Here is a 23549-nt window from a genome sequence, read left to right on the forward strand (position 1 = left end):
ATACGTATATCATTTGTTTTCTCTTCATAGCCTGCTTCACCTGGATCTGTCATTCCCGCTCAAGCACACGGAAAAATACTCACAAAACCGGATTCCCAGTGGGACACCACAGTTACTGCATCAGAAGCTGAAAATGGTGTTCACCTAAAAACAGAGCTCCAACAAAAACAGCTATCAAATAACAGCCAAGCACTTTCAAAGAATCATCCTCCTCAGACACATGTTCGTAATTCATCTGAGCAACTTTCACAGAAACTGCCTTCTGCACCAACAAAGTTGCACTGTCCTCCATCACCTCACCTAGAAAATCCTCCAAAGTCATCTACGCCTCACACACCTGTACAGCATGGTTATCTTTCACCAAAGCCTCCTTCACAGCAGTTAGGATCTCCCTACAGGCCTCATCATTCACAGTCACCTCAAGTTGGAACACCTCAGCGAGAGCCTCAGAGAAACTTTTATCCAGCAGCACAGAACCTTCCAGCCAATACTCAGCAGGCAACTTCTGGAGCATTATTTACACAGACACCCTCAGGACAATCTTCAGCAACTTATAGTCAGTTTAACCAACAAAGTCTGAATAGCACGGCACCACCCCCACCACCTCCTCCACCTCCTTCTTCTTCGACTTACTATCAAAACCAGCAGCCCTCTGCTAACTTTCAGAATTATAATCAGCTCAAAGGTAGTCTTTCTCAACAAACTGTGTTTACATCAGGACCAAATCAAGCACTTCCTGGCACCACAAGCCAGCAAACAGTTCCAGGACACCTTACTCCAGGGCATTTTTTGCCCTCTCAGAACCCCACCATTCACCATCAAACTGCTGCTGCTGCCGTAGTCCCCCCACCACCTCCACCACCGCCTGCTCCAGGACCACACCTTGTACAACAGCCGAATTCCCATCAGCAACACTCTGTAGCACATGTAGTAGGGCCTGTTCATGCGGTCACTCCTGGATCGCATATTCATTCTCAAACTGCTGGACACCACTTACCCCCACCCCCACCCCCTCCCGCCCCTCATCACCATCCACCGCCCCATCCTTCCACAGGACTCCAAGGTCTACAAGCACAACACCAGCATGTTGTAAATTCAGCACCCCCACCTCCCCCTCCGCCGCCACCTTCCAGTGTTTTGGCTTCTGGGCATCATACCACATCAGCTCAAGCCTTACACCACCCACCTCATCAAGGACCTCCACTTTTTCCTTCAAGTGCTCATCCAGCTGTACCTCCGTATCCCTCACAAGCTACACATCATAACACTTTGGGACCGGGACCCCAGCACCAGCCTTCTGGAACAGGGCCACATTGTCCATTACCTGTCGCAGGTCCTCATCTCCAGCCCCAAGGACCAAACAGTATTCCAACACCTTCTGCTTCAGGGTTCTGTCCTCATCCTGGCTCTGTGGCCCTGCCACATGGGGTTCAAGGACCTCAGCAGGCATCTCCAGTGCCTGGACAGATTCCAATTCACAGAGCACAGGTGCCACCAACATTTCAAAACAATTACCATGGATCAGGGTGGCATTAAAATGGACTCCAAAAACATTTTTTTAAATGTTCTGTAAGATAAACTGTATATTTCATATGTACCTGTTAAGGTACTTTTTAAAGCTTGTACATGAACCTTTGTATAAAAAAACACCAGTGCTCTTTCATTGTATTTTTCTCATTTTTGCTTTTTAAAATTCCTTTAAAAATGTGCTCTTAAGCCAGTATTAGGTATCTTTATTTTGTAAGTGAACATTCCAGCTGTTTTTTTCTGGCAGTAGATTCAACGCTGTATGATCTTTAAATTTTATTGTTGCAGTTAAATTCATTTAGTGAATGTTTTCTCTATTATTTTATACATATGCATTAAGTACACAGCTAACTAATGGCACTATGAGGGTTTTCTTTTTCCTTTTTTCTTTCCTGTCAGCAGCAGTTCTGTGAATGCATCTTAGGTATAAAAATGCAATAACAGATTTTTATGTTTTGGTGTGGACATGGCTCATTTTGTTTTACCAGTTATTTGCAAGCAAAATGTAATTTAATGTATAGATGATTTCTAATGTCTCCTGACAAACTGTAAATACTGCATTTCTTTTGCATATATAATTGCTTACAGCTTTTCTCATTTGATATATAGCATTGTACATATGACACGTCTTTTGCAAAACTGTGTGATCTTTGTGAAAGTAGTACAGTATATGACCTTTAATTTCTTTTTTGTTTTAAATATACTGTCACATTGAAGCACTGGTTGGGCATTTTAATTCATGTTAATAAATCACAATTATGTCAGTTTTACCAAATTGTCCTGTACAGCTTCTAAGTTCAGGGTCTGTGTAAGTGTTTCTAAGAAGCCTTCAGTTTTCTGTAGTGACTAATAACCGGAGGCAGCAAGGGGTTGTTCCTGTGGTGCTCCCTGTTTGCCATTTGTGCAAGAGCCATAGAAACTACTTAAATGATTGTGCTGGGGAAATTAAGGATCTGGCATCATACAAAATGAATCCAGACCGCTAATGCATTACACACAGTAGTTCTTGAATACAGTGTACAACAACTGTTTGAAAATGTGGGTAGTTTGCCTAAAACAGGAAAATTTGTCTTGGGTGTAACAAAACTAAAGAAAAAAGGCGTTTTTCCTTGATCTTTCAGTGACATGAAAATGGCCTCTTAAGTGATACCTTTTTATTGCTAAAATATAAAATACTAGTTCTAATCCTGGAAAAATTAAAATTTCTTAGCCTTTGTCTTCTACCTCTGAGGAGGATTCAGTAAGTACATCAAATAGTAGTAACACTGTTTATCAACACATTTTTCATCATCCAGTTACCTGACATAATCTGGCACAAGACAATATAAATTTTGTGCATCAGAAAAAAGGAAACACTAAAATGACTGATCTCATTCAGTCATGTTTTACACTTTGAATTTCCATTTCCTTTTGATAGTTAGCTAGTGATGGTACATTAGCACAGCTCATTTAGGGCTCAATCCTAATCAGCTTCAAGTTTTAGAAGAACATAGGTCAACTCTGCCATCCTCCATTTGTCAGAACAAAATTCTAATGATGGTATTTAGTAAAGAAACATTTGTCTGAGAAGAAATGGCTTTACATCTATCCTGATAGTTTCAAAAAGAATAAAGTTGACTAGCATGTGAAATATAAATATTCTTCTTAAAAGGTCTGTCCTACGTATTTTAAATTCTTCACTGGTTTGAAATTTGCCTTACAGAAAATATGCATATAGAAGCTTTTGTGTTAACTGCAGAATCTTATATAATTTAATTCCTTGATTAAGTATATACCCTCAAATACGGTCTTCTACCAAAATTTCATTCAAGTTATTTAAAAGGGGAGAAAAAAGTGGAATTTAGGAAATAATCTGAACTATGGATACAAACTGAAATTCTCTTCTCCAATGGAAAGGCTCCTTATTTTATCATGGTAACTAGTTATGTATGGTCCAGGTCATGGGAAGAAGCAAGTTAGTAAATCAGTTTTCACCTAAAAACTTTATGACTTTTTGAAGATCTTATATCCACCTTTTCTCTGCCTTTGGGCAGTTCTGTCTGCCAATTTCCAGATAGCCAGCTCCTTTATCTGCTATAATCACATATGTGATCCACTGCTTGTCATTTTCCATGAAGATTTCACATGGACTACAGAAAGGAAAAAACAGGACATTCAACTAAAGTCAGAGCTGGTTATAACGTTCAGCATAACCAGTGGTTCTCATTTAGTTTTTGTGCATTCTTTATCAACAAACCACCAAGAATCTGATGAAACCATATTATGCCTAATACAAATACATAGTCCTAGAACAATTGTTTCTGTATTATAAACCAGTTGGGCTGTTTTATCATAAGGGACACACCCTTAAAATTCATAATCTATTTTATTTTCCAGCATGAGCAAAAACTGCATTAGACAAATTTCATTCAAGTATACTATCACCCTGATAAAAATCCTTCTACACTTAGGGAAGATATAAATTGTGCTCTATGGTTTCCTACAGAAATCACGGATTCTACAGCCACCATCTATCATAGAATCTACATGGAAACCTACAGCCTCATTAGAAAAACTTAGCATGCCCATTCCATAAAGAAATGAATGAATGGTATATATTCTACCTCACAGTGGTATGTGATATAATGGCAATTCCTAAGAGGGTTATGTGTCTTGTTCCCTAACAGGGAATAATGCCCTTTTAAGTTTGCAATCAATGACCAAACAAATGCAGTTAGTATGTTTCTGATGAACCATGGGTGAAAAGGGATCACTGAAATTCTAGATAATCAATCTATACTGTAGCTTTTCTCCTAAATCCCTTCTGCCCTTAAAAAACAATAAATAATTTCCTTATAATAAGAATTAATGCATGTTCTATAACTACATTTGCTGCAACAGGAATGCTGGTATTTTAAGTTTTAGTGACACTAAACTGATAGCAAATGTTCATTGATTCTGTCACATAGGGCAATAACCAAGGCAATGTCTGGAAAAAAAAAACCCAAAACACTTTAATTTTTAAGACAACTGCAAGCACCTCAAACAATGGATTATTGTTACAACACTTGTTAGCTTTTCACAATCTAGTTATTGCAAAGGCATATGGATAAATGTTAATTGGACAAAGTCAGAAACGAGGCACCTTAATGATGTAAAATTTAAAATAAAAAGACATTCAATCCACTGACTTCTAAAAGAGGCTAAATATACCTCTATATATTACATTCTAAAATTGTATTGCCTACTATGGTTTGTGTCCTGGATTCTACAATTAATTTTAAGGAGGAAATGCATAAACAAAACTGTGTGCAACCTGCAAAGGGAAAATCATTTTCTCAACTTCATTTCCTGGAAAGATAATGAAAAAGCTAGTAAAATTTGTTGTAGCCACACATAAAGCTACCTATGGAATGAATATGATCAGTTACCTTTTAGCTTTAAGGAGTATTCTGCCCACTGCACTGCAAATTGTATATACCATACCTTGTGTTCTAGACAAGCATGATCATGCTTTTCCAAAAATATATGTATTTTTTCATTCCACAAATGAACACATTTCTCTTTTCCAATTTAATCTACGTAGAGCTTAACTTACAGAACAACATGACACGGTACTGAGCCATCACATTTTTAAAGGAAAATCGCTCTTTTTCTTTAAAAGTACTTTTAAAAATATGCAAAAATACAAATGGGACTGCTAAATTATAATGCATATTTTAAAGTGAGAAGCATATCTTTTCTTCCTTTCAAGTGCCATACAGAGAATGACACAACCCAGAGCCACCTTGTTTAAAATCCAATGTGAAAGGACTGTTATGGAATGAAAAGTCTGCACAACTCCTTGGAGCAGTTAAAGTCTGCTACATGCAACACAGGCTACAAAGCACTCAAGACTTGGTAGCTTTTCTGAAATTTGAGTCCCCCTCCCATATTTAATGGAAATTAACATTTACAGGGTGCATTTACATACACTATAATACAGGAATGATGTCCCTTTGAGAGAAGATAAAAGTGTACATTTCCTTGCTATTTCTTGGTTCCAACTTGATAATTTCTTAAGATTGTAAATTATATAGTACTCAGCTAAAATATTTCTTCATAAATAGTTACAAAACCTGCCAAAACACAAAGGGGAAAGTATTTTTCATTCAAAAAAATGATATCTGAATGTCACACAACACAAGAAACAATGCTTAGAGACATGTTATTGTTTCCAGAAGAAAATGGTCAGTAAACTACTTAGCTGAAGACAAAAGACTACCCTTCCCCAGGATCACAGTGCACAAAAAGCAAAATGTCAAACAACAGTACCTCAAAGCAAAATAAAGGTCTGAGGATGAAGCCAGCTCACTTGTAATCCTGTTAAAGAATGAGAGTCACCGTTTAGGTCCAATGTACTGGGAACATTTGCTAGCTCAGAATGCAATACTGGTAGAATTTGCTAAGAATTCAACCAAGGATGCCGAAGGCATTCACCAGCTGAGGCTCGTTTTTCTGGAACCATTTCTAACATCGGGATCAGGAAATCTGTAAACTGTGCAGCATCTTCATGGGGCCAGCCATACTTTTCCACAAGTACATCAAAGAGACTCCAGGGCTTCAGCTTGGTGATGTGTCGCAGTTCTCCTACAGGGGAAAAATCAGACCAATGTCAAGAAAGCTCCAAATTTGCATTTCCCATAGTTGGTCCAGTCAGGTTCTTTTCCATGAAGCGGACGACCATCTGCTCCACTCTTAGACGGCAACAACAAAGAACGCCAGCTTTTCCCCAGTAAGCAATAATCACAACATGTACATACGACCAAGGCACATTTCAAGGCAGCTTGGTGGATGTAAATAGAGGTTAAGAGTTCATTCATATCAGTTCTAAGTTTCTTTAAGTAAGTGGAGTGGGCTGAGTATGCCCAGAATGTTTTCTTTTCCAAAGGCTGAAGCAAGCCCCTCTTATTTCAACCTGGGATCTTTCATAAAATTTGCAAACTTGAGGCAAACCCAAATCGAACATCACTCATGTCTCCGCATTTGCTCTAAGATCTAAGATCCTAGGACATTAATTTGTAAACCTTGAAGTTATACTGCTGCAATAGGAAAAGTGTGGGTTACATGCAGCTTTGGTGACATAAAAGAATGACTAACAAGCTAGTAAATGGCCTATGAGCTGTAATAGTCATTGTATAAGAGAAAAAAAAGGTTATTTTTAAGTCAAACTGCAAAAAAGGGCTGGGAGCAGTGGAATCCTAGCCCTTTGGGAGGCTGAGGCAGGAGGATCCCTTGAGTCAATGAGTTTCAGACCAGCCTGGGTAACACAGACCCTGTCTCTACTTAAAAAAAAAAAACGGTAGCTGGGCATGGTGGCACATCCCAGCTCCTTAGGAAACTGAGGCAGGAACATTGCCTAAGTCTAGGAGGTCAAGGCTACAGTGAGTCAAGGTCATGCCATTGTTGTTCAGCCTATGAGAGGGAAACCCTGTCCCCCACAAACCTTTTCAAAAAGGCAGCAAACTGTCAAAAGGTCCAGAAAATTTCACTGTGAATAACTCATTTTCTCTGCCTGTTGGGATTTATGGACACCATGCCCCTGCCAACAGGCCTCCTTAGGTGCCCTTCAGTGCACCCTGAGCAGCTTCTGCAGAGGAAACACTGCCCTCTGCCTGTACCCTAGAACACCCAGATCTAGGTGGGGAGGGAGAGGCATTCAAGCACCCGCGGCACACTTCATGCAAAGGCTGATTTCTCTCTCCCCTTTCACCTGCTATATAGCAAGGTAAATTTTTTTTTTCATGAGCTGCATCAGTGATAATGATAATAGATAATCAGTGCTCTGCTCACAAAGGTGTTCTCAGGAGCTTGTTCTGTTTCACTCATTTATTCAAGTCAATTTAGAAATGCCCTCCCCTTTAAAAAATCATAATAAAAAGAAAAGAATATTACCGAAAATTCTAAGAACAAAAGGGGAAGTGGCCTACAATCCTACCCCACACAGATCTTCTGTTGTGTCTATTTTGAAGCATGTTCCTTTTTTTTTTTGAGATGGAGTCTCACTCTGTAGCCCAGGCTGGAGTATGGTGGTACGATCTGGGCTCACTGCAACCTTGGCCTCCCGGGTCCCAGTTCAAGCAATTCTCTTGCCTAAGCCTCCCTAGTAGCTGGGATTACAGGCCAGCTAATTTTTGTATTTTTAGTAGAGATGGGGTGTTTCACCAGGTTGGCCAAGCTGGACTTGAACTCCTGACTTCATGATCCACCTGCCTCGGCCTCCCAAAGTGCTGGGATTACAGGCGTGAGCCACCGCGCCCGGCCATGAAGCATATTCTTACACATTAGTATGTCTACAGAGTTGCAAACATGCTGTGCACAGGATTCTGTATGAAGAATCTTTTAAGAGGGCTTCTTGCTAAAGGAGTTAGCTTCTTGCTTCTGGCTCCAATATGAGGACTGGAGACACAGTTAAGTATCGCAGCCGAACTAGAGATCAGATCTGCATGGATGAAGAAATGAGCCTGCAATCTTAGGGGCAGGAAGGGATCTCCTGTTGAAGGAAACACAGCCTCCATAAAAACAAAGTCTGAGCCGTCAGTGACTGCAGATTTATCCCTCCACGTCTGAAATTCTGGCTCTAAGAATTAAGCCTAAGAAGATAAACCCTGGCTGCACCACCCCAAATTCATGCCTAATATATGTCAGCACAAAATTATATATACTTGCAAAATTACAAAGAGCCAATAAGAGGAAAACAGTGGTCAAACAAAACACAAGGTACATTCACTTGATTAATAATATTTAATATTACTTAACAATATGGGAGAAAAGCATAGTACAACATTGGGCAGTAAAAGAACAAACTATGTCCTACAGATCATCACAAGATTTATTATTAAAATGCTCATTAAGATGAAAATCAAGTGAATCAAAACACCAGCTTTTGTTAGTTGTTTCAATTTCTACATTTTGTAGATCTCACCACAGCAACAGTTACAGCAAACTAAGAAAGCTCACACATGACGAAAGCAAGTTCTCTGCGAAGGGGAGAGAACTTTTATGACATACAGCTATTCTATCTCAGAATAAACACTCTCTAGTTTGCAAATCAATGCAACTACAGAGAAGCACTATCTGCAGAAAATAGTAAAGGAACCTATTTCTGCGGGGCCAGGTTTTAAACTAAGACCCATCAACAAGGCATCAGATTAAGTACAGTCTTCCATGAAAAGATACACTTGACCACTACAGCTGCTTCACAGCTGTGTAGTACCAGTGAGGAAAACAATCCTGGAAGTTCATGAGAAACTACTCATCCATAACTAGGCATACTATAACCTGGTAGAAACATTTGCAAAGAGCAGCATAAAATATCTAACCACTTTTGACCAAGTAAAGACTGTAGGTGCAAAGCAGCAGTCTATAAACAGCGTCAGGAGAGTCCTAAACACCTGCGGTCCTCAACACATAGCAATTTAACAGAACACTGAACTGCCTCTAAAAAAATCAAGTATGTCGAGTGTGTAAGTATGTGGAAAAACTCCATAATGCAAAGAAAATCAATTCATCTAGAGGCTATAATGATTATATGTAGAAACCCTTAAACTCAGTATCAGAAGTAACCTTACCCTGGCAAGAGTTGGTAAGGTTACTTGAACACAAAGCCCAAGCCCCTTACTCTGTACTACTGGCTAGCAGACACAAGAGGAGTGGGCTCACTGGATGAGTGAGGTCAAGTCTTGAGTCCATGAGCCAGCTCCAGCCCTGCAGATGATACCCAAGAAACAGAGCCACCTCCATCACTTAGAATGATAAATAAGAATAAGAGAGAAAAGCATATTTCAAAAACACACTTTCACCATTTATTCTTATTATAAAAGTAGCACCCTAGCACCCTAACAAGTTAAAGAAATGTTACCGGCCAGGTGTGGTGGCTCATTCCTATAATGGTAGCACTTTGGGAGGCCGAGGCAAGTGGATCACCTGAGGTCAGAAGTTCAAGACCAGCCTGGCCAACATGGTGAAACCCAATCTTTAATAAATACAAAAATTAGCCAGGTGTGGTGGTGTGCACCTGTAATCCCAGCTACTCAAGAGTCTGAGGCACAAGAATCGTTTGAACCCAGGAGGTGGAGGTTGCAGTGAGTAGAGATGGAGCCACTGCATTCCAGCCTAGGCAACAGAACAAGACTCTTTGTCTCAAAAAAAAAAAAAAGTTACCTTGAAAATTATTTTCTCTTAGGTAAATATATGAATTGCAGTAAGCTGAGGTCTCATTACTGCACTCCAGCCTAGGTGACAGTGTGAGACTCTGTCATTAAAGAAAACAAATAAAGGAATAAAGAAAACATAAGAAGATGAAAGAAAAAAAGAAAATATATGAAGATGTGTTTCAGTGAAATAAATTTTACAGATAACTAGACAACTGTGACAATTTTAATTTTTTAAAGCCTCATTTCTAGCCTGTCCTCCTTAAAGAATGTGGAATATCACTTCACCCTTCCTGAGACTATCAGTTATCTCAGTATTAACTCCAACACACACATGCAAAAGTGAGCCCAGCAGCCAAGTGGGGAATTCAGCCAATTGTGCTGTTCCCCAGGAGCCCCTCAGGCTTCTGAATGTGCTCTGAGAAACAGCTTGACAGACCCAAGGAAAACTGACAGGAAGCAGGCTCTGAGTGACAGCAAATGCACTGGCCAGTCCTGGACTTGCAGAGTCCTTCTAAGGAAACAGGGAAGAGTTCCATTTTACTTCTCTTGAATCTTAAAGTGGTTTGTGACAGAAAATACATTATTTTATCCAAGAAATTGCCATATTCCAGAATTAAACGAAGAAGCCCATGAGGTTTTACACACATGTGGGAGGACTCTCAAGGCAAATCCTGAACCATATTTACATGAATACTGGTAATTACAAAGCAAACCATGATATAAACTGATAAGCATCAACTTTAATTGTGTACTACTAGTAGAAAGTAAACCCATCAAGAAATACCAGTACAGAGCAAGGGCCAATCAAGAGATCTGGATGAATTCTGATACAATTAGACAACCACATATAAGTAAATATTTGAGTTTAAAATGTGTATAAACTCTACCTCACATCACATACAAAAATTAACTCGAAAGAGATCGTACACCTAAGAGCTAAAACTAAGCAATTCCTAGAAAACTTCATCTTCATGACCTTGAAGTAAGCAAAGATTTCTCAGATGTGACGTCAACAGCACAAATTATAAAGTGTATATAAATTGGACTCCATCAAAATTTTAAAATTTGTACTTAAACTTTCAAACATGTATTAAAGAGAAACAGAAATACCTGCCCACACAAACGTCTACATTAATGATCACAGTCGGCCATCACTAATAGCCAAAAAGTGGAGGAAAACTAAACACTCACCATCTGATGGAGGGGTAAACAAGAGGAGTGTTGTTTATCAGTGACAACCCCAGCCTGTGTAGCTGTCAAATGCTCACCAAAGAGCTTTCTTCGCTCTTTACATCATCAAAAGAATCTGTCACTTTTTAGGTATTCAGGAGGTAATTTTAAAATACATTCTGACAAGTTCAGCTCGGACACCAAATATTAAAAATACAGAATACAGTATCTCTTTTTAAAAACTCAGCTCCACCGGGCATGGTGGCTGACACCTGTAATCCAACCACTTCGGAGGCCAGGTGGGCAGATCACCTGAGGTTGGGAGTTCAAGACCAGCCTGACCAACATGGTGAAACCCTGTCTTTAAAAAAAGAAGAAGAAGAAAAAAAAAAAAACCAAACCTCAGCTCCTGGGTTTTTGCCCTCAGTTCTCACACGTCTCTTGATGTTATCCCTGACTCAGGTAAATGTGTATTTTATGCTGCTGCACAGAAGCTTCTTGCTTTTGAAATTTTCAACTGCATTTAAGGTCTGTAGTCTGACACACACACATGCACATAATTACTCACTTTTATCCCAACACACTTGATGCTCTCATCTAGAGGCCAGTTTTTTTTTCTTTTTTTAAGTAAACAGTCTTCTTTGATAATCCCATTATCAGCACAGCAACTTTTACTAAACTATGCCTGCTGAATAGTCAGTAAAATTCCTGGTGAGCAGCCCAGTGAGATCTGCTCCAGGCTGCACTGTTTTTCCTACTATGATCTGAGGGCTGGAATGCTTCCGGGGACCACCCACTTCTTGAAGACAGGATGGGGAAATCCCCATGGAGGTAGGGGTTTCTATTGGCCCACCTCTCAACACACTAGTTTCTTAATGCTGGTGACTCATGTCCAGCAAATTAACCTTAATAGGGTAAAAGTTGTAATTACATTCCCTGCCCAACTCTCCAGCTCATCTTTTAACTTTCTGGCTAAGAAATGATTCAAACTAGTAATGATCATGACTTCTTGAATTATAAACAAGGAGAGCAGACAGACGAGGGGCATCTGATGCTCACCATTCACACACATACCCCACTCTCTGTGGCCCTATGGCAGGGATGAAAATCTGCTTCTGACCCCAGAGGAAAAAGAGCTGGAAAACTTCCTGGGAAGTCAACTCTCCATTAGTACTGCTTTCGAAGGTGACTTAGGCATATCAACAGCTGTTTTAAATTTTGCTTTTGGGTTGGGCGCAATGGCTGTTGCCTGTAATCCCAGCACTTTGGGAGGCCGAGGTGGGCGGATCACGAGGTCACGAGTTGGAAACCAGCCTGACTAACTAGGTGAAACCCGCCTCTACTAAAAATACAAAGATTAGCCAGGCATGGTGGCACACACCTGTAATCCCAGCCACTTGGGAGGCTGAGGCAGGAGAATTGCTTGAACCTGGGAGGCTGAGGTTGCAATGAGCTAAGATCACACCATTGCACTCCAGCCTGGGTGACACAGTGAGACTCTGTCTCAAAAAGAAAAAGAAAATAAAAACAAAAATTAATAAATTTTGCTTTCTAACAGTTCTAGCACAGTATTTTAGGTATTATAGGAAAAAAAATTTAAATGGATATACTTTAAGATTCCATTATTTCCAAAATGTACATTCATTCACATATTACTAAAGGGAACGTGCCAAAACACATCTTTCATGCAGCAAAGCTTCACCCCGCATCCTAAGAAACATGGTGGAATCTACTTCCATGACAGGCCCTCATTCCTCATAATGTTATCCTGTGGCTTCCGTAAAAACTCTAAGTCCCTCTGATCTCTACTGCCATTAGAAATAAACAATAATCAGGAAAGAACTAAAGTCCCAATTCCCTGATCTATCAGGGGACATCTCACCTAGTCACAAATGCCCTCTTATATCCAAAAAAGGAATGAAGAGTTCCAGTTACTACAAAATTTGAAAATTTGTACTTAAACTTTCCACACGTGTTCAAGAGAAATGGAAATACCTGCCCACACAAACACGTACGTTAATGAAGTTAATGTCAAAATGTTTTTGGTCTGTCATTAAGGACGCCAAATGCATTTTAACTCTGCAGGTTACCTTCAAATAAGCTGCTCAAAAAACAGCTCAATCACACAAGTTCTAATTATATGTGGTGATAAAGGCAGTAACCAGGAGATGCACATCCACAAGCTGTCCCAGGGAGCAAAGCTACTGACAGAAAGGCCCAAGCGGAAGCTGCCTTTCAGCCATAAAGGGCCACATGCAGGCTGCTCTCGTTGAAACGAACCACCACAGGAGTGAGAGCCCAAGAGCAGATGTCTATACCAGCTCCACGCCTGCAGGCGCTTAAAGGACCCTTCCAACAACTCCGTTACTTCACTTTCTCACTATTCAAGGCCTCTCTTTTTGTTCCTCTTTCCCTCCTTGCTGCTGTACACAGTATGGAGTCCTTGATCCCCCCTGAGAGACAGTTAAAGACAAACACCATGGCCAGGAACAGTGACTCACGCTTGCAATCCCAACACATTGTGAGGCCGAGGCAAGCAGATCACCTGAGGTCAGCAGTTCGAGACCAGCCTGTCCAACATGGTGAAAACATGTCTCTACTAAAAATACAAAAATTAGCTGGGCATGGTGGCAGCCACCTGTAGACCCAGCTATTCAGGAGGCTGAGGCAGAGGATGCAGTGAGCCAAGATTGCACCACTGCACTCCAGCCTGTTAACAGAGCAAGACTCCATCTCAAAAAAAAGATAAATGTAGAGCCAGGTCACTCAAAGTGGCTCCTTGTTACTCAGGAAAGGTTCCAATTAAAGGAATAGTTCCTGAGTGACTTTACTGTTGGTCCTCACCGTGCCAGTTGACCGCAGTGGAAAATGAGGCTCAGCAAACCATGGTGCCCAAGCAGGTGCTGTGGCCCCTGTCTCTCAGGTCTCTCCTCACCTCTAGAGCATTGCAAGTCAATCATGTTCTCTATTTCTGTGACAGACCAGGCCCAACTCCCATCTGACCCACAGCTGAGGGCTCACGGCAAGTCACCTACTAGCCACGGCCCACCAGGGGCCAAGCCATTTCCCCGACCAGCTCTGGAAACATTCTGAAACATGGGAGGAGGGGTATTACTTCAATTTAAAAAAAAAATTCCCAAGCCACACTGAATCCCAGGCCACAACAATTCCCAATTTGTGTTTCAATTCTTTTCTTTTCTTCTTCTTTTTTTTTGGAGACAGAGTCTTACTCTGTTGCCCAGGTTGGAGTGTAGTGGCATGATCCCGGCTCACTGCAACCTCTGCCTCCCAGGTTCAAGCAATTCTCCTGCCTCCGCCTCCCGAGTACCTGAGATTACAGGCACCCACCACCATACCCAGCTAATTCATACCCAGTATTTTAGTAGAGAAGGGGTTTCACCATGTTGGCTGGGCTGGTCTCGAACTCATGACCTCAAGTGATCCACCTGCTCAGCCCCCAAAAGTGCTGGATTATAGGCATGAGCCATTGCACCTGGTCCAATTATTTTCAAATAATATTTTCTGTAAGTTTCCAAGAAAACTCAGTCTGTTCTCAGTAATATTGCTGTATAGATGTTCATAAGCTTCCAGTGTTTTCCTGTTCAAAGCTTTTCTTTAGCAATAATAACAGCTACGGTTGTGCCCAGTGCTATAAAGGCATCCTCTTATACCTTCTTGTAAGGATAAAGGCCAACCTGAGAGAACCCCTGTTGACAGATGAGGAAGCTGAAGTTCAGAGACTACCTGATGTGCCATTCTCACACCAGGTGGGAGCCCCAGCTCCATTACTCAACACAGTTTCACAGCAAAACCATTTTCCTGCCCTTGACTCCAGCTGAGCCTGTGCTTTGTGAGTCTCCATGTAAGAAGGCAACTCTGTACCTGGCAAACACGGCCTAGATTCAGAGACCAGATTATCAGAACCAAAAATAATTACAGATTGTCTGATAAATGGTTTTTCCTGATAATTTTTTACCTGTGATAAGTCTGAGAGGTAATGAGGTAAATAATTACATCGAATTTTATATATTCCACAAACTGCCTTCACCAGGTAACGCTATAAAATCTAAGAGGTGTAGTCAATTTGCCCAGAGTAAGTACAGCAGGAAACCACCATCTTTAGCACAGTCAGTTCTCAAGTCTTATACATTTAACAAGGAAACATAATTTAAAGAAAAATATAAGGACTGGTTAGCCAAACCTCACCAAAGTGAATAATAAAGATTACTACTCCACAAAAATTCCTTATATCATAGGAAAATAAAAAATCAATTTGAGGCCAGGCGTGGTGGCTCACACCTCTCTAATCCCAGCACTTTGGGAGGCCGAGGTGGGTGGATCACCTCAGGTCAGGACTTTGAGACCAGCCTGGCTAACATGGTGAAACCCCGTCCCTAATAAAAATATAAAAACTTAACCAGGCGCGGTGGCAGGTACCTGTAATCCCAGCTACTCAGGAAGCTGAGGCAGGAGAACTGCTTGAACCTGGGGGGCAGGGGCAGAGGTTGCAGTGAGCCAAGATCGCATCACGGCACTCCAGCCTGGGAAACAAGAGCAAAAATCCATCTAAGTAAGGGAGACAGAGTATCTGGGACTTCAAAGAAATTTCTAAAAGCCCATGTCATACTCACATCAATTTTAAAAGTTCAACGGGATGTTGCATCCAAAAACAAAAAATCTAACCTGGAAAAGTATGAAGTAAAAGGGCCAACTATACTCATCACAAAAAAATATAGCAGGCTGGTTGTAGTGGCTCACACCTGTAATCTCAGCACTTTGGAAGGCTTAAGGTGGGTAGATCACTTGAGGTCAGGAGTTTGAGACCAGCCTGGCCAACATGGTGAAACCCCATCTCTACTAAAAATACAAAGAAAATTAGGCATGGTGGCACACGCCTGTAATTCCAGCTACTTGAAAGGCTGAGGCAGGAGAAAAACTTGAACCTGTGAGGTGGAGGTTGCAGTGAGCTGAGATCGCACTACTGCACTCCAGCCTAGGCAACAGAATGAGATTCCCAACTTAAAAACAAAAACAATATAGCAGTTAGGAGGGGTTTTTTTAAAAATATTTCTGGGGCTCTGGGGTGTTTTTATAAATTAGTAACTGGGGACTACACTGTGTAAATAAACAGTTGGAAGATCAATAAGAACTACAACATGAAAATAATCACCTTAATATAGTGTGACACAAAACAGTGGGAACACAGGATGTGATATGAAGAATGTGAGGTATGCAGCGTTTCACAGGCCTATACCCACCACAGGCTGACCAAAAGCCATGTCCCTGGACATTCATTAAGTCAAGTCTCTAGGCCACCTCTGTTCCACTAAAGACAGTACCTGAACATGAGAAATGGAAAGGTAAGTCTAGCTGGCTTTTAACAATCACCTAAATGCCTTTCCATAAATACATGAATACACAGATTGCTAACTTGGAGTAAGAAAAGAGACAGGTGGAGGAGAAAAATGTTGTTAGGAAGGCTGTTCTCTTACAAAGTTCTTACTCCAGGTATCAGATGGGTCAGGTTTATTTCTTGAGAGCTTTCTTCAGCAGAATTCCCCAGCTGTAAAAGTCCAGATCTTTCGCCACTGCCCAATCATGAATGCACAATTTCTCCTTTTGGGAGAAGACTATGCCGAAAATTAGTGTTGCATAAATACCGTTACCTTTTCTGGTGAAAAACTCCTTGGAATATTTCCCCAACATAGCGTATTTTCGAGGGACTTTCCCCAGCAGTTCAATGATCAATGCTATGTGATCTGCATTGGGAAACATTGCCAGCAAAACAGAAACACGACAGTTTAATCAGTACACTGCATGCAGACGCTACCACCGCCCGCGCAGACAGAAACAGAGTGCAACCTGAATGACAGAAAGTACAGGCCTTCCTCGCATGGCTGGATTCAGGACCCAGAGCTGGAGGGCACTGGAGAGGGGCTGATGAGCAGGGTGACCACAGCACAGGGCTAAACGCAGTCTTCCCTGACAACTTTTCTACCAGCATAGGAATTCTGCTGGGTTGCTTTCTGAATTTAGGAGAAATGCCTTTGTCACCATTAATGCTAAAATCAGGAGCTGCTTTTCCATTTCTGTCTGCATCGTGGCGCTTTTCAAAAAGAAGAGGTACTACCTCTGCGATTGAAGAATTCCCGAGAATATTTTCCAGACAGAGCAAAGTGCCTTGGAATACTGCCTAGCAGCTCTATGATGTGGGCTATGTGGTCTATGGAGGAGAGAAAAAAAGGATATGGGAATGGGAGGGGCAAAGGGAAGGATGGGATAAAAGAAGAGGAAAAAATTGAAATTAGTAAAAAATCAGAAATAGATACAAATCAACAGTGTCTGCAGCACATCCATGCAGAGGCTTGTGGGATTAGCAGGCCTCAGGCACTGTCTGGAGCAGTAACTGTTACGGAGGCCAGCTCACCCCAAGGCAACCCCAGCATCGCAAGCAAATAAGCATGGAGATGGTCAGGTTTACAGATGGAATTCAAGCCAGAATTCCTGGGTTTTCAACTCAGCTCCCAAACAGGACAGAGAAATGGGCAGCACATCAGCGGTCAAAAGCACCACAGAGAGGTTTCAGGTTTGCATCATCTGTCCTCTCTTAGCCAGCTGGGTTCCTGCCCTGTGCAAGGCCAGGAAGAGCCAGTGGAGTAGGCCCCTGAGGGCTCTCGGAGTGCTGCCTGTGCCAGGCAGGCTCTGCCCATTCACTGAGACTGAGGGGGGCATCAAACTCAAAGGAAAAGCGTCTGAATTTGGTGTTTGAAAACCAAAACATGGCTCTATTTCAGTACAAAAAGACAGTACTCTACTGAAGTTCAGGGCTGGCAGGAGACCTAGACCGAGATATTCAGCAGGCACCACTACTCACCTTCATCTCTGGAATAGTCTTCCCCAGAATGTGGTTCAAACAAATAATCTCCCGTTGCCAGCTCAAATGCCTAGGATACAACAGATGACATGCTAAGCACTTCAGAGAATGGCCCCCAAGTCAACAGCTTTTTCTCCTTATAGAAGAGACCGCACTTTATGAAGAACTGAATCAAACAAAATAGGCTCCCGAAAGTGCACTGTTTTCTTTCTTCCACATTCAAGGAACTTTCAGAAGTATTTTTATATTTCTTCTTCTTCTTTTTTTTTTTTTTTTTTTGAGATGGAGTTTTGCTCCTGTTGCCCAGGCTGGAGTGCAATGGTATGATCTCAGCTCACTGCAACCTCTGGGCTCCTGGGTTCAAGTGATTCTTCTGCCTCAGCCTCCCAAGCAGCTGGCACTACAGGCATGTGCCACCATGCCTGGCTAATTTTTTGTATTTTTGTGAAGACAGGGTTCATTATGTTCATCAGGCTGGTCTCCTACTCCTGACCTCAGGTGATCCGCCCACCTCATCCTCCCAAAGTGCTGGGATTACAGGCGTGAGCCACAGCCCTACATTGCTTCTAAGGAAAGATATAAGAGCTGTGTATTCTCTTCATTTTGCAGAAAGCAAAACCAAAATGGCAATGAGTCAGCCACACCTGTGTGCAGGCCTGGCCAAAGAAGGGTATGCCTTCTATGAGCAGTAGAACTAGAGTTCAACCCAGGACTCAACCAGGCCCATCTGACTCCAGCACCTGCCTCAACCATTGTAATAGCCTTGGCCTCTGTATAGCAGACACTGCTGTGTCCTTTAGGCAAAGATCTTCATATTTTAGTAATCAAGGACTGTTTTCAGCATCTTATCATCTATTTTCATAATTTCATTCATTTCTGACTCAACCAAGGAAAACCTAGAAACAAAAAAGACCCTCTGTCTTTCTCCCCAAGGCCAGAGGAAGCAGATGGCCTTACAGACCCTCTGGTGGATGTCACAGAGCACTGGCTTCCTGGGTGGCCACTGGCTGTCCCTCAGTATGCTCATATGTAGGGAAGGCCATTTGTTCCCATTTAACTTGCTCACAAAAAAAACCTTAAGGGCATGAGTTTAAGCTGGTAACAATATACAAAAATGGTAACTGCTACTACTCTGCTGATTCAACAATACGTTTTAAAAGTGAAAAAAAGGGCCGGGCGCGGTGGCTCACGCCTATAATCCCAGCACTTTGGGAGGCCGAGGCGGGTGGATCATGAGGTCAAGAGATCGAGACCATCCTGGTCAACAAGGTGAAACCCTGTCTCTACTAAAAATACAAAAATTAGGTGGGCATGGTGGTGCGCGCCTGTAGTCCCAGCTATTCGGGAGGCTGAGGCAGGAGAATTGCTTGAACCCAGAAGGCGGAGGTTGCGGTGAGCCGAGATCATGCCATTGCACTCCAGTCTGGGTAACAACAGCGAAACTCTGTCAAAAAAAAATTAAAAGTGAAAAGAAGAATAAGCTAAATCCCATTTCTGTTTTTTCTCACAGCAGTTTCTATTCTGAACAGATCTTGCTGTCCCAAAAGGTGCTCAGAGGCCCAGTCACTGGTACCTGTGAATCTGTGACTGCCCTCACCACTCCCACCCCAAGGAGCCAGCATTGGGGAAACTTCACTGCATCAATCTGCCTTCTTTTTCTTTTAATGACCACACAGTGCTGGGAAAGCACCCTTAAGGGAAGACTCATTTGCATGGGTAAAGGGCCACCTCTCCTAGGACTGCCTTTAACAAACCAAGAGTGGGTACATCTTTTTCACCTTTTTTTTTTTTTTTAAAAAAAGACTGCATGTGGATCAGTTAAAGGAAGGAAGCATGGTGACAAGATGGCTGTCAGCTGCCCATGTGATGAACATTAGCTTATTAACTCAGGATCCCTGCCCTGAACCTGGCATAGGTCTGAGCAGGACATGGACGTGTCACATCTCAGCACGGTGAAGCTGGTGGTCCCAGCACTGTGGATGCACGAAGGCACCAGGGGGGAACCCAGGAAGGCCCTCATATAGGGCCTCTCCTTTCCACCGAATAAACAAAAAAGACAGCTGGGCCAATCCCAGAGGAGGGCAGGAAAACCTCACGATTGGCCCCAAATCCATATGGAACAACTGGATTACATCCTTAACTACCAGGAGAGTCTTTCTAGCCTGGGAAATAATCAATTCAGTATCTTACAAGCTAAGAGAAAAATCTGAAAACCCTAATGGGACACCAAGGACTTGAGACTTGGATCACGTTCCAAAGCAAGCTCCAGCTGCTTTTCAAACCCTGCTTTGGGCCTTATGCTAACTCTTTAAATTAATTTTTAAAATAACTTCAAGCTGGTTGCATATATTTCTTTTTCTTTTATATTTTTTTAGAGATGGGACCTCTTGGGCTCAAATGATCCTCCCTCAGCCTTCAAAGAAGCTGGGACTACAGGTACACACCACTGCACTCAGCTTTGTACATACTTCTTACTGTCAAAATATGTCAGCTACATATTCTTTGAAAAATATGATCATTTTGAATTAGCAGCCATATATTTCCTTTTCTTTTTTTTTAATGAATGAGAGGTTCTTATGTTGCCCAGGCTGGCCTCGAACACGTAGCCTCGGCTCCTCAAGCACCAGGACAACTGGTCTGAGCCATCGTGGCTTCCAGAGCCCATATATTTCCAAGAAAACATGTAGAGAAGCCGATCAATGAAATAATTTTGTTTTGTTTTGTTTTAAAGGAAGAAGGAAGATGGAGGCTGTAATGCTACCTATTTTTGGTTCTTTGGTGAGTGACTAGATTCTCTTAACAATATGAAATGTGCAAAAGGGCAAATATACATTACAATGAAAAAACTCTGCCTTCAACTCAGTAAGTTACTTCCAGTATAACTTTCTATTACCCAGGCTGGAATACAGTGGCTCAATCTTGGCTCACTACAACCTCAGCCTCCTGGGTTCTAACGATTCTCCTGCCTTGGCCACCCGAGTAGCTGGGACAGAAACATGCCACTATGCCCGGCTAATTTTTGTATTTTCAGTAGAGATGGGTTTTGGACATGTTGGTCAGGCTGGTCTCAAACTCCTGGCCTCAAGTAATCCACCTGCCTTGGCCTCCCAAAGTGCTGGGATTACAGGTATACATCACCCCACTGGGCCCAAGTATTTCCTTTATTATTATTTTTAATACCTGGGAACTTTGGGTTCTTTCTTCTGTACTTGGCCCAATCCCCTCAAAGGCTTTTCCCTGGACCTACTTGTTTGTGAACTCTTAGGAGACCAAGTACCTCTCTCCTAAAACGTTCTCCTACGCCAAAGCACCCTGATTCTGAACAAATAAGATCACCTAGCTATTCTGTAATGTGACCAGTGTCGAAGAAGTCTGGTTAAGTTGGTTGGAATGGCTTTCTTGGGTTTTTTTTTTTTTTTTTTTTGAGATGGAGTCTTGCTCTGTCGCCAGGCTGGAATGCAGTGGCACAATTTCGGCTCACCGTAAACCTCAGCCTCCTGAGTTCAAGAGATTCTTCTGCCTCAGCCTCCTGAGTAGCTGGGACCACAGGTGCGCACCACCACGCCCAGCTAATTTTTTTGTATTTTTAGTAGAGACAGGGTTTCACCATGTTGGCCAGGATGGTCTCGATCTCTTGACCTCATGATCCACCCACCTCGGCCTCTCAAAGTGCTAGGATTACAGGCATGAGCCACCGTGCCCAGCAGCTTTTCTTGTTTCTATGGCACTGACCTGGACTTACCATGGAGTTCATAAAAAGTCCTACCAGGGCCTCTAACACATAAGCAGAGGAACCCACGCTGCAACCACAAAGAAGTTTCAGATTACATGTACTTACACCTGGAAGGTGTAAAGCTCAAGAAAAAGTAAAACTCAAGAACAGTGAAACAGATTCAAAACCAACACACCCTCGCTGCAGTGCCTCATTCTGTTGTGCTTCTCCAGCTGCAGGGCCTAAAGCTCTCCTCCCTGACAAGAGCCAAAGGAACCTGGCTACCACCCAACAGCTCTCATTCCCAACAGAGTCTCTGTGAGATTTGACGCTATTTATAAAACTCAAAGACAGCAGGGCACAGTGGCTCATGCCTGTAATCCCAGCACTCTGGGAGGCCAGGGTAGGTGGATCACTTGAGCTCAAGAGATCAAGACCAGCCTAGACAACATGATGAAACTCCATCTCTACAAAAATTAGCCTGGTGTGGTGGTGTGTGCCTGTAGTCCCAGCTACACCAGAGGCTGAAGTAGGAGGATCACTGGAGCCTGGGAAGTGGAATCTGCAGCGAACCATAGTTGTGCCACTGTAGTTCAGCTTGGGTGACAGAACGAGACCTTGTCTCTAAATAAACCAACAAAACCCTCAAAGACTATAGGCTTAACCATCAAGCTTGGTATTATGGGGTCTAATTTAATATATTAAATGTATTATTTTTACACTATAACAAAACAGTGGAGGTAACAAACACTGCCTCATTGCTCCTAGGTTATCTAGGAAAAACAAAGAAACCTCTAAAGCCATGACTTTTGGGGGTAAGGGAAGCAGGGAATGAAGGCCTGCCCCTTTCCTAAAAAAAGAAAAAAAAGATCTGCCTTATGACAACCAACTAAAAAAGAAAACCTCATAAGCAGCCCTGACAGTGCTAAGGGAGCTCATGCTTAATTCTTGGGAAGGGGCAGGTGAGGAGACAGAGAAGGCTTTTCCTTGGGAACCTGTTGTTGATAATTATGCCACTGTTCACAGCAATAGCATTTCAGTAAATAGACAGGACAGGAAATTGTATGGAGGGACAAACCTTCATCTAATGGAAGGAAGGACAGATAACCTGGTATAAAATTGTGCTGACAGCTCCATTATCCCACCACATCCGTGACTGTGTCCTACTTTTCTGGTTATATCACCAAACTTAATACCCCAAATTAGAAGCACAGCATTTCAGAGTTGAAAGAGTTCTTAGCACCTAATTCGGGGCAGCCCTGCTGCTGGTGGCCATTGTGCCTACCCTCCCCACATCCTGAAGTGGCCCCTGCTTCCCACACTCCCACTCACTGTTCCCGCAGCTCCTGTTCCGCTTACTCCCTCAGGTCTCAGTTTGCCTGTTAGGGTCACAGAGGGGTCAAATGCCTCTCCACACAGCACTCTCTAAATTCAAAGTAACCATCACTGTCCACCGGTTCCTTTAACCATTCTTTTCTATACCTAGCTAAGGCAGGGACTTGGTTTTTGATACAGAAGAACTTTAACACCTTTAATAATTTAAACATTAATATCTGGTATTATCCGTAAGAGCAACGAGAGCAAGGGAATAGAAAGGCCGGGTGTTTCAGGATCTATCTGGCCATGTGCTGACTCAGATCATGCTGAGTCAAAGGTGAAAGACACAAAGTATCTCCTTTTTCTCCCATCAGCTGGCATTATCCACTCAACAATGCTTTTACTTGAGCATTAGAGGAGATGAAACACAGTAAATGCAAGAGAATTGTTAAGTTAACCTCTGAATAACACAAAATTAATATCTTCATTCTGCATTGCTTTTTTTCAGAGAGAAGAAAAATGCTAAGCCTTCCACACAGCCCTTTCTTTCAAATACTAGAGGAAATGTGGATAAAAAACAATATGCAATAGGAAAAGCACGAAACCCCACAGCAAGCAACCCACCTTTCCCAACACGGAACAACTAAGTAAAGCCCACTGAGAAAAAGGTGCTCAATGGGCCAGGAAACAGGGCGGAGGAAGAGAACCAGGAACTGGTTTGCAGACACGGGGCCCCTTGTGTGCACCAACTCACAGGTTCAGGGTCAATGACTGA

The 23549-nt window shown here is 42.2% G+C and overlaps 2 protein-coding genes across 50 annotated transcripts in view; one reads left to right on the forward strand and one right to left on the reverse strand.

Moving 5' to 3' along the window:
- KMT2E (lysine methyltransferase 2E (inactive)) overlaps window positions 1-2297 on the forward strand; it is a 105021-nt gene extending 102724 nt beyond the window's left edge. For all 10 annotated transcript variants that reach the window (XM_078343082.1, XM_078343086.1, XM_078343080.1 and 7 more), the window contains one exon: window positions 31-2297. In XM_078343082.1, the coding sequence (XP_078199208.1) occupies window positions 31-1536 (1506 nt within the window). In that variant the 3' untranslated portion in view covers window positions 1537-2297. The remainder of the gene's footprint in view (window positions 1-30) is intronic.
- A 2197-nt stretch (window positions 2298-4494) lies between these two features.
- SRPK2 (SRSF protein kinase 2) overlaps window positions 4495-23549 on the reverse strand; it is a 287533-nt gene continuing 268478 nt past the window's right edge. For 21 of the 40 annotated variants that reach the window (XM_078343096.1, XM_035254048.3, XM_078343106.1 and 18 more), the window contains 4 exons: window positions 17746-17815; window positions 17002-17094; window positions 16538-16630; window positions 4495-6135 (listed from right to left, as the gene is read on the reverse strand). In XM_078343096.1, coding sequence (XP_078199222.1) covers window positions 5951-6135; window positions 16538-16630; window positions 17002-17094; window positions 17746-17815 — 441 coding nt within the window. In that variant the 3' untranslated portion in view covers window positions 4495-5950. Of the gene's footprint in view, window positions 6136-15308; window positions 15413-16537; window positions 16631-17001; window positions 17095-17745; window positions 17816-23549 lie in introns of all 40 variants that reach the window. The other 19 variants (XM_035254050.3, XM_078343091.1, XM_035254039.3 and 16 more) reach the window with 6 other exon arrangements.

This window comes from Callithrix jacchus, chromosome 11 (genome assembly GCF_049354715.1).
Source record: "Callithrix jacchus isolate 240 chromosome 11, calJac240_pri, whole genome shotgun sequence".
In the NCBI taxonomy this organism is placed as follows: Eukaryota; Metazoa; Chordata; class Mammalia; order Primates; family Cebidae; genus Callithrix; species Callithrix jacchus.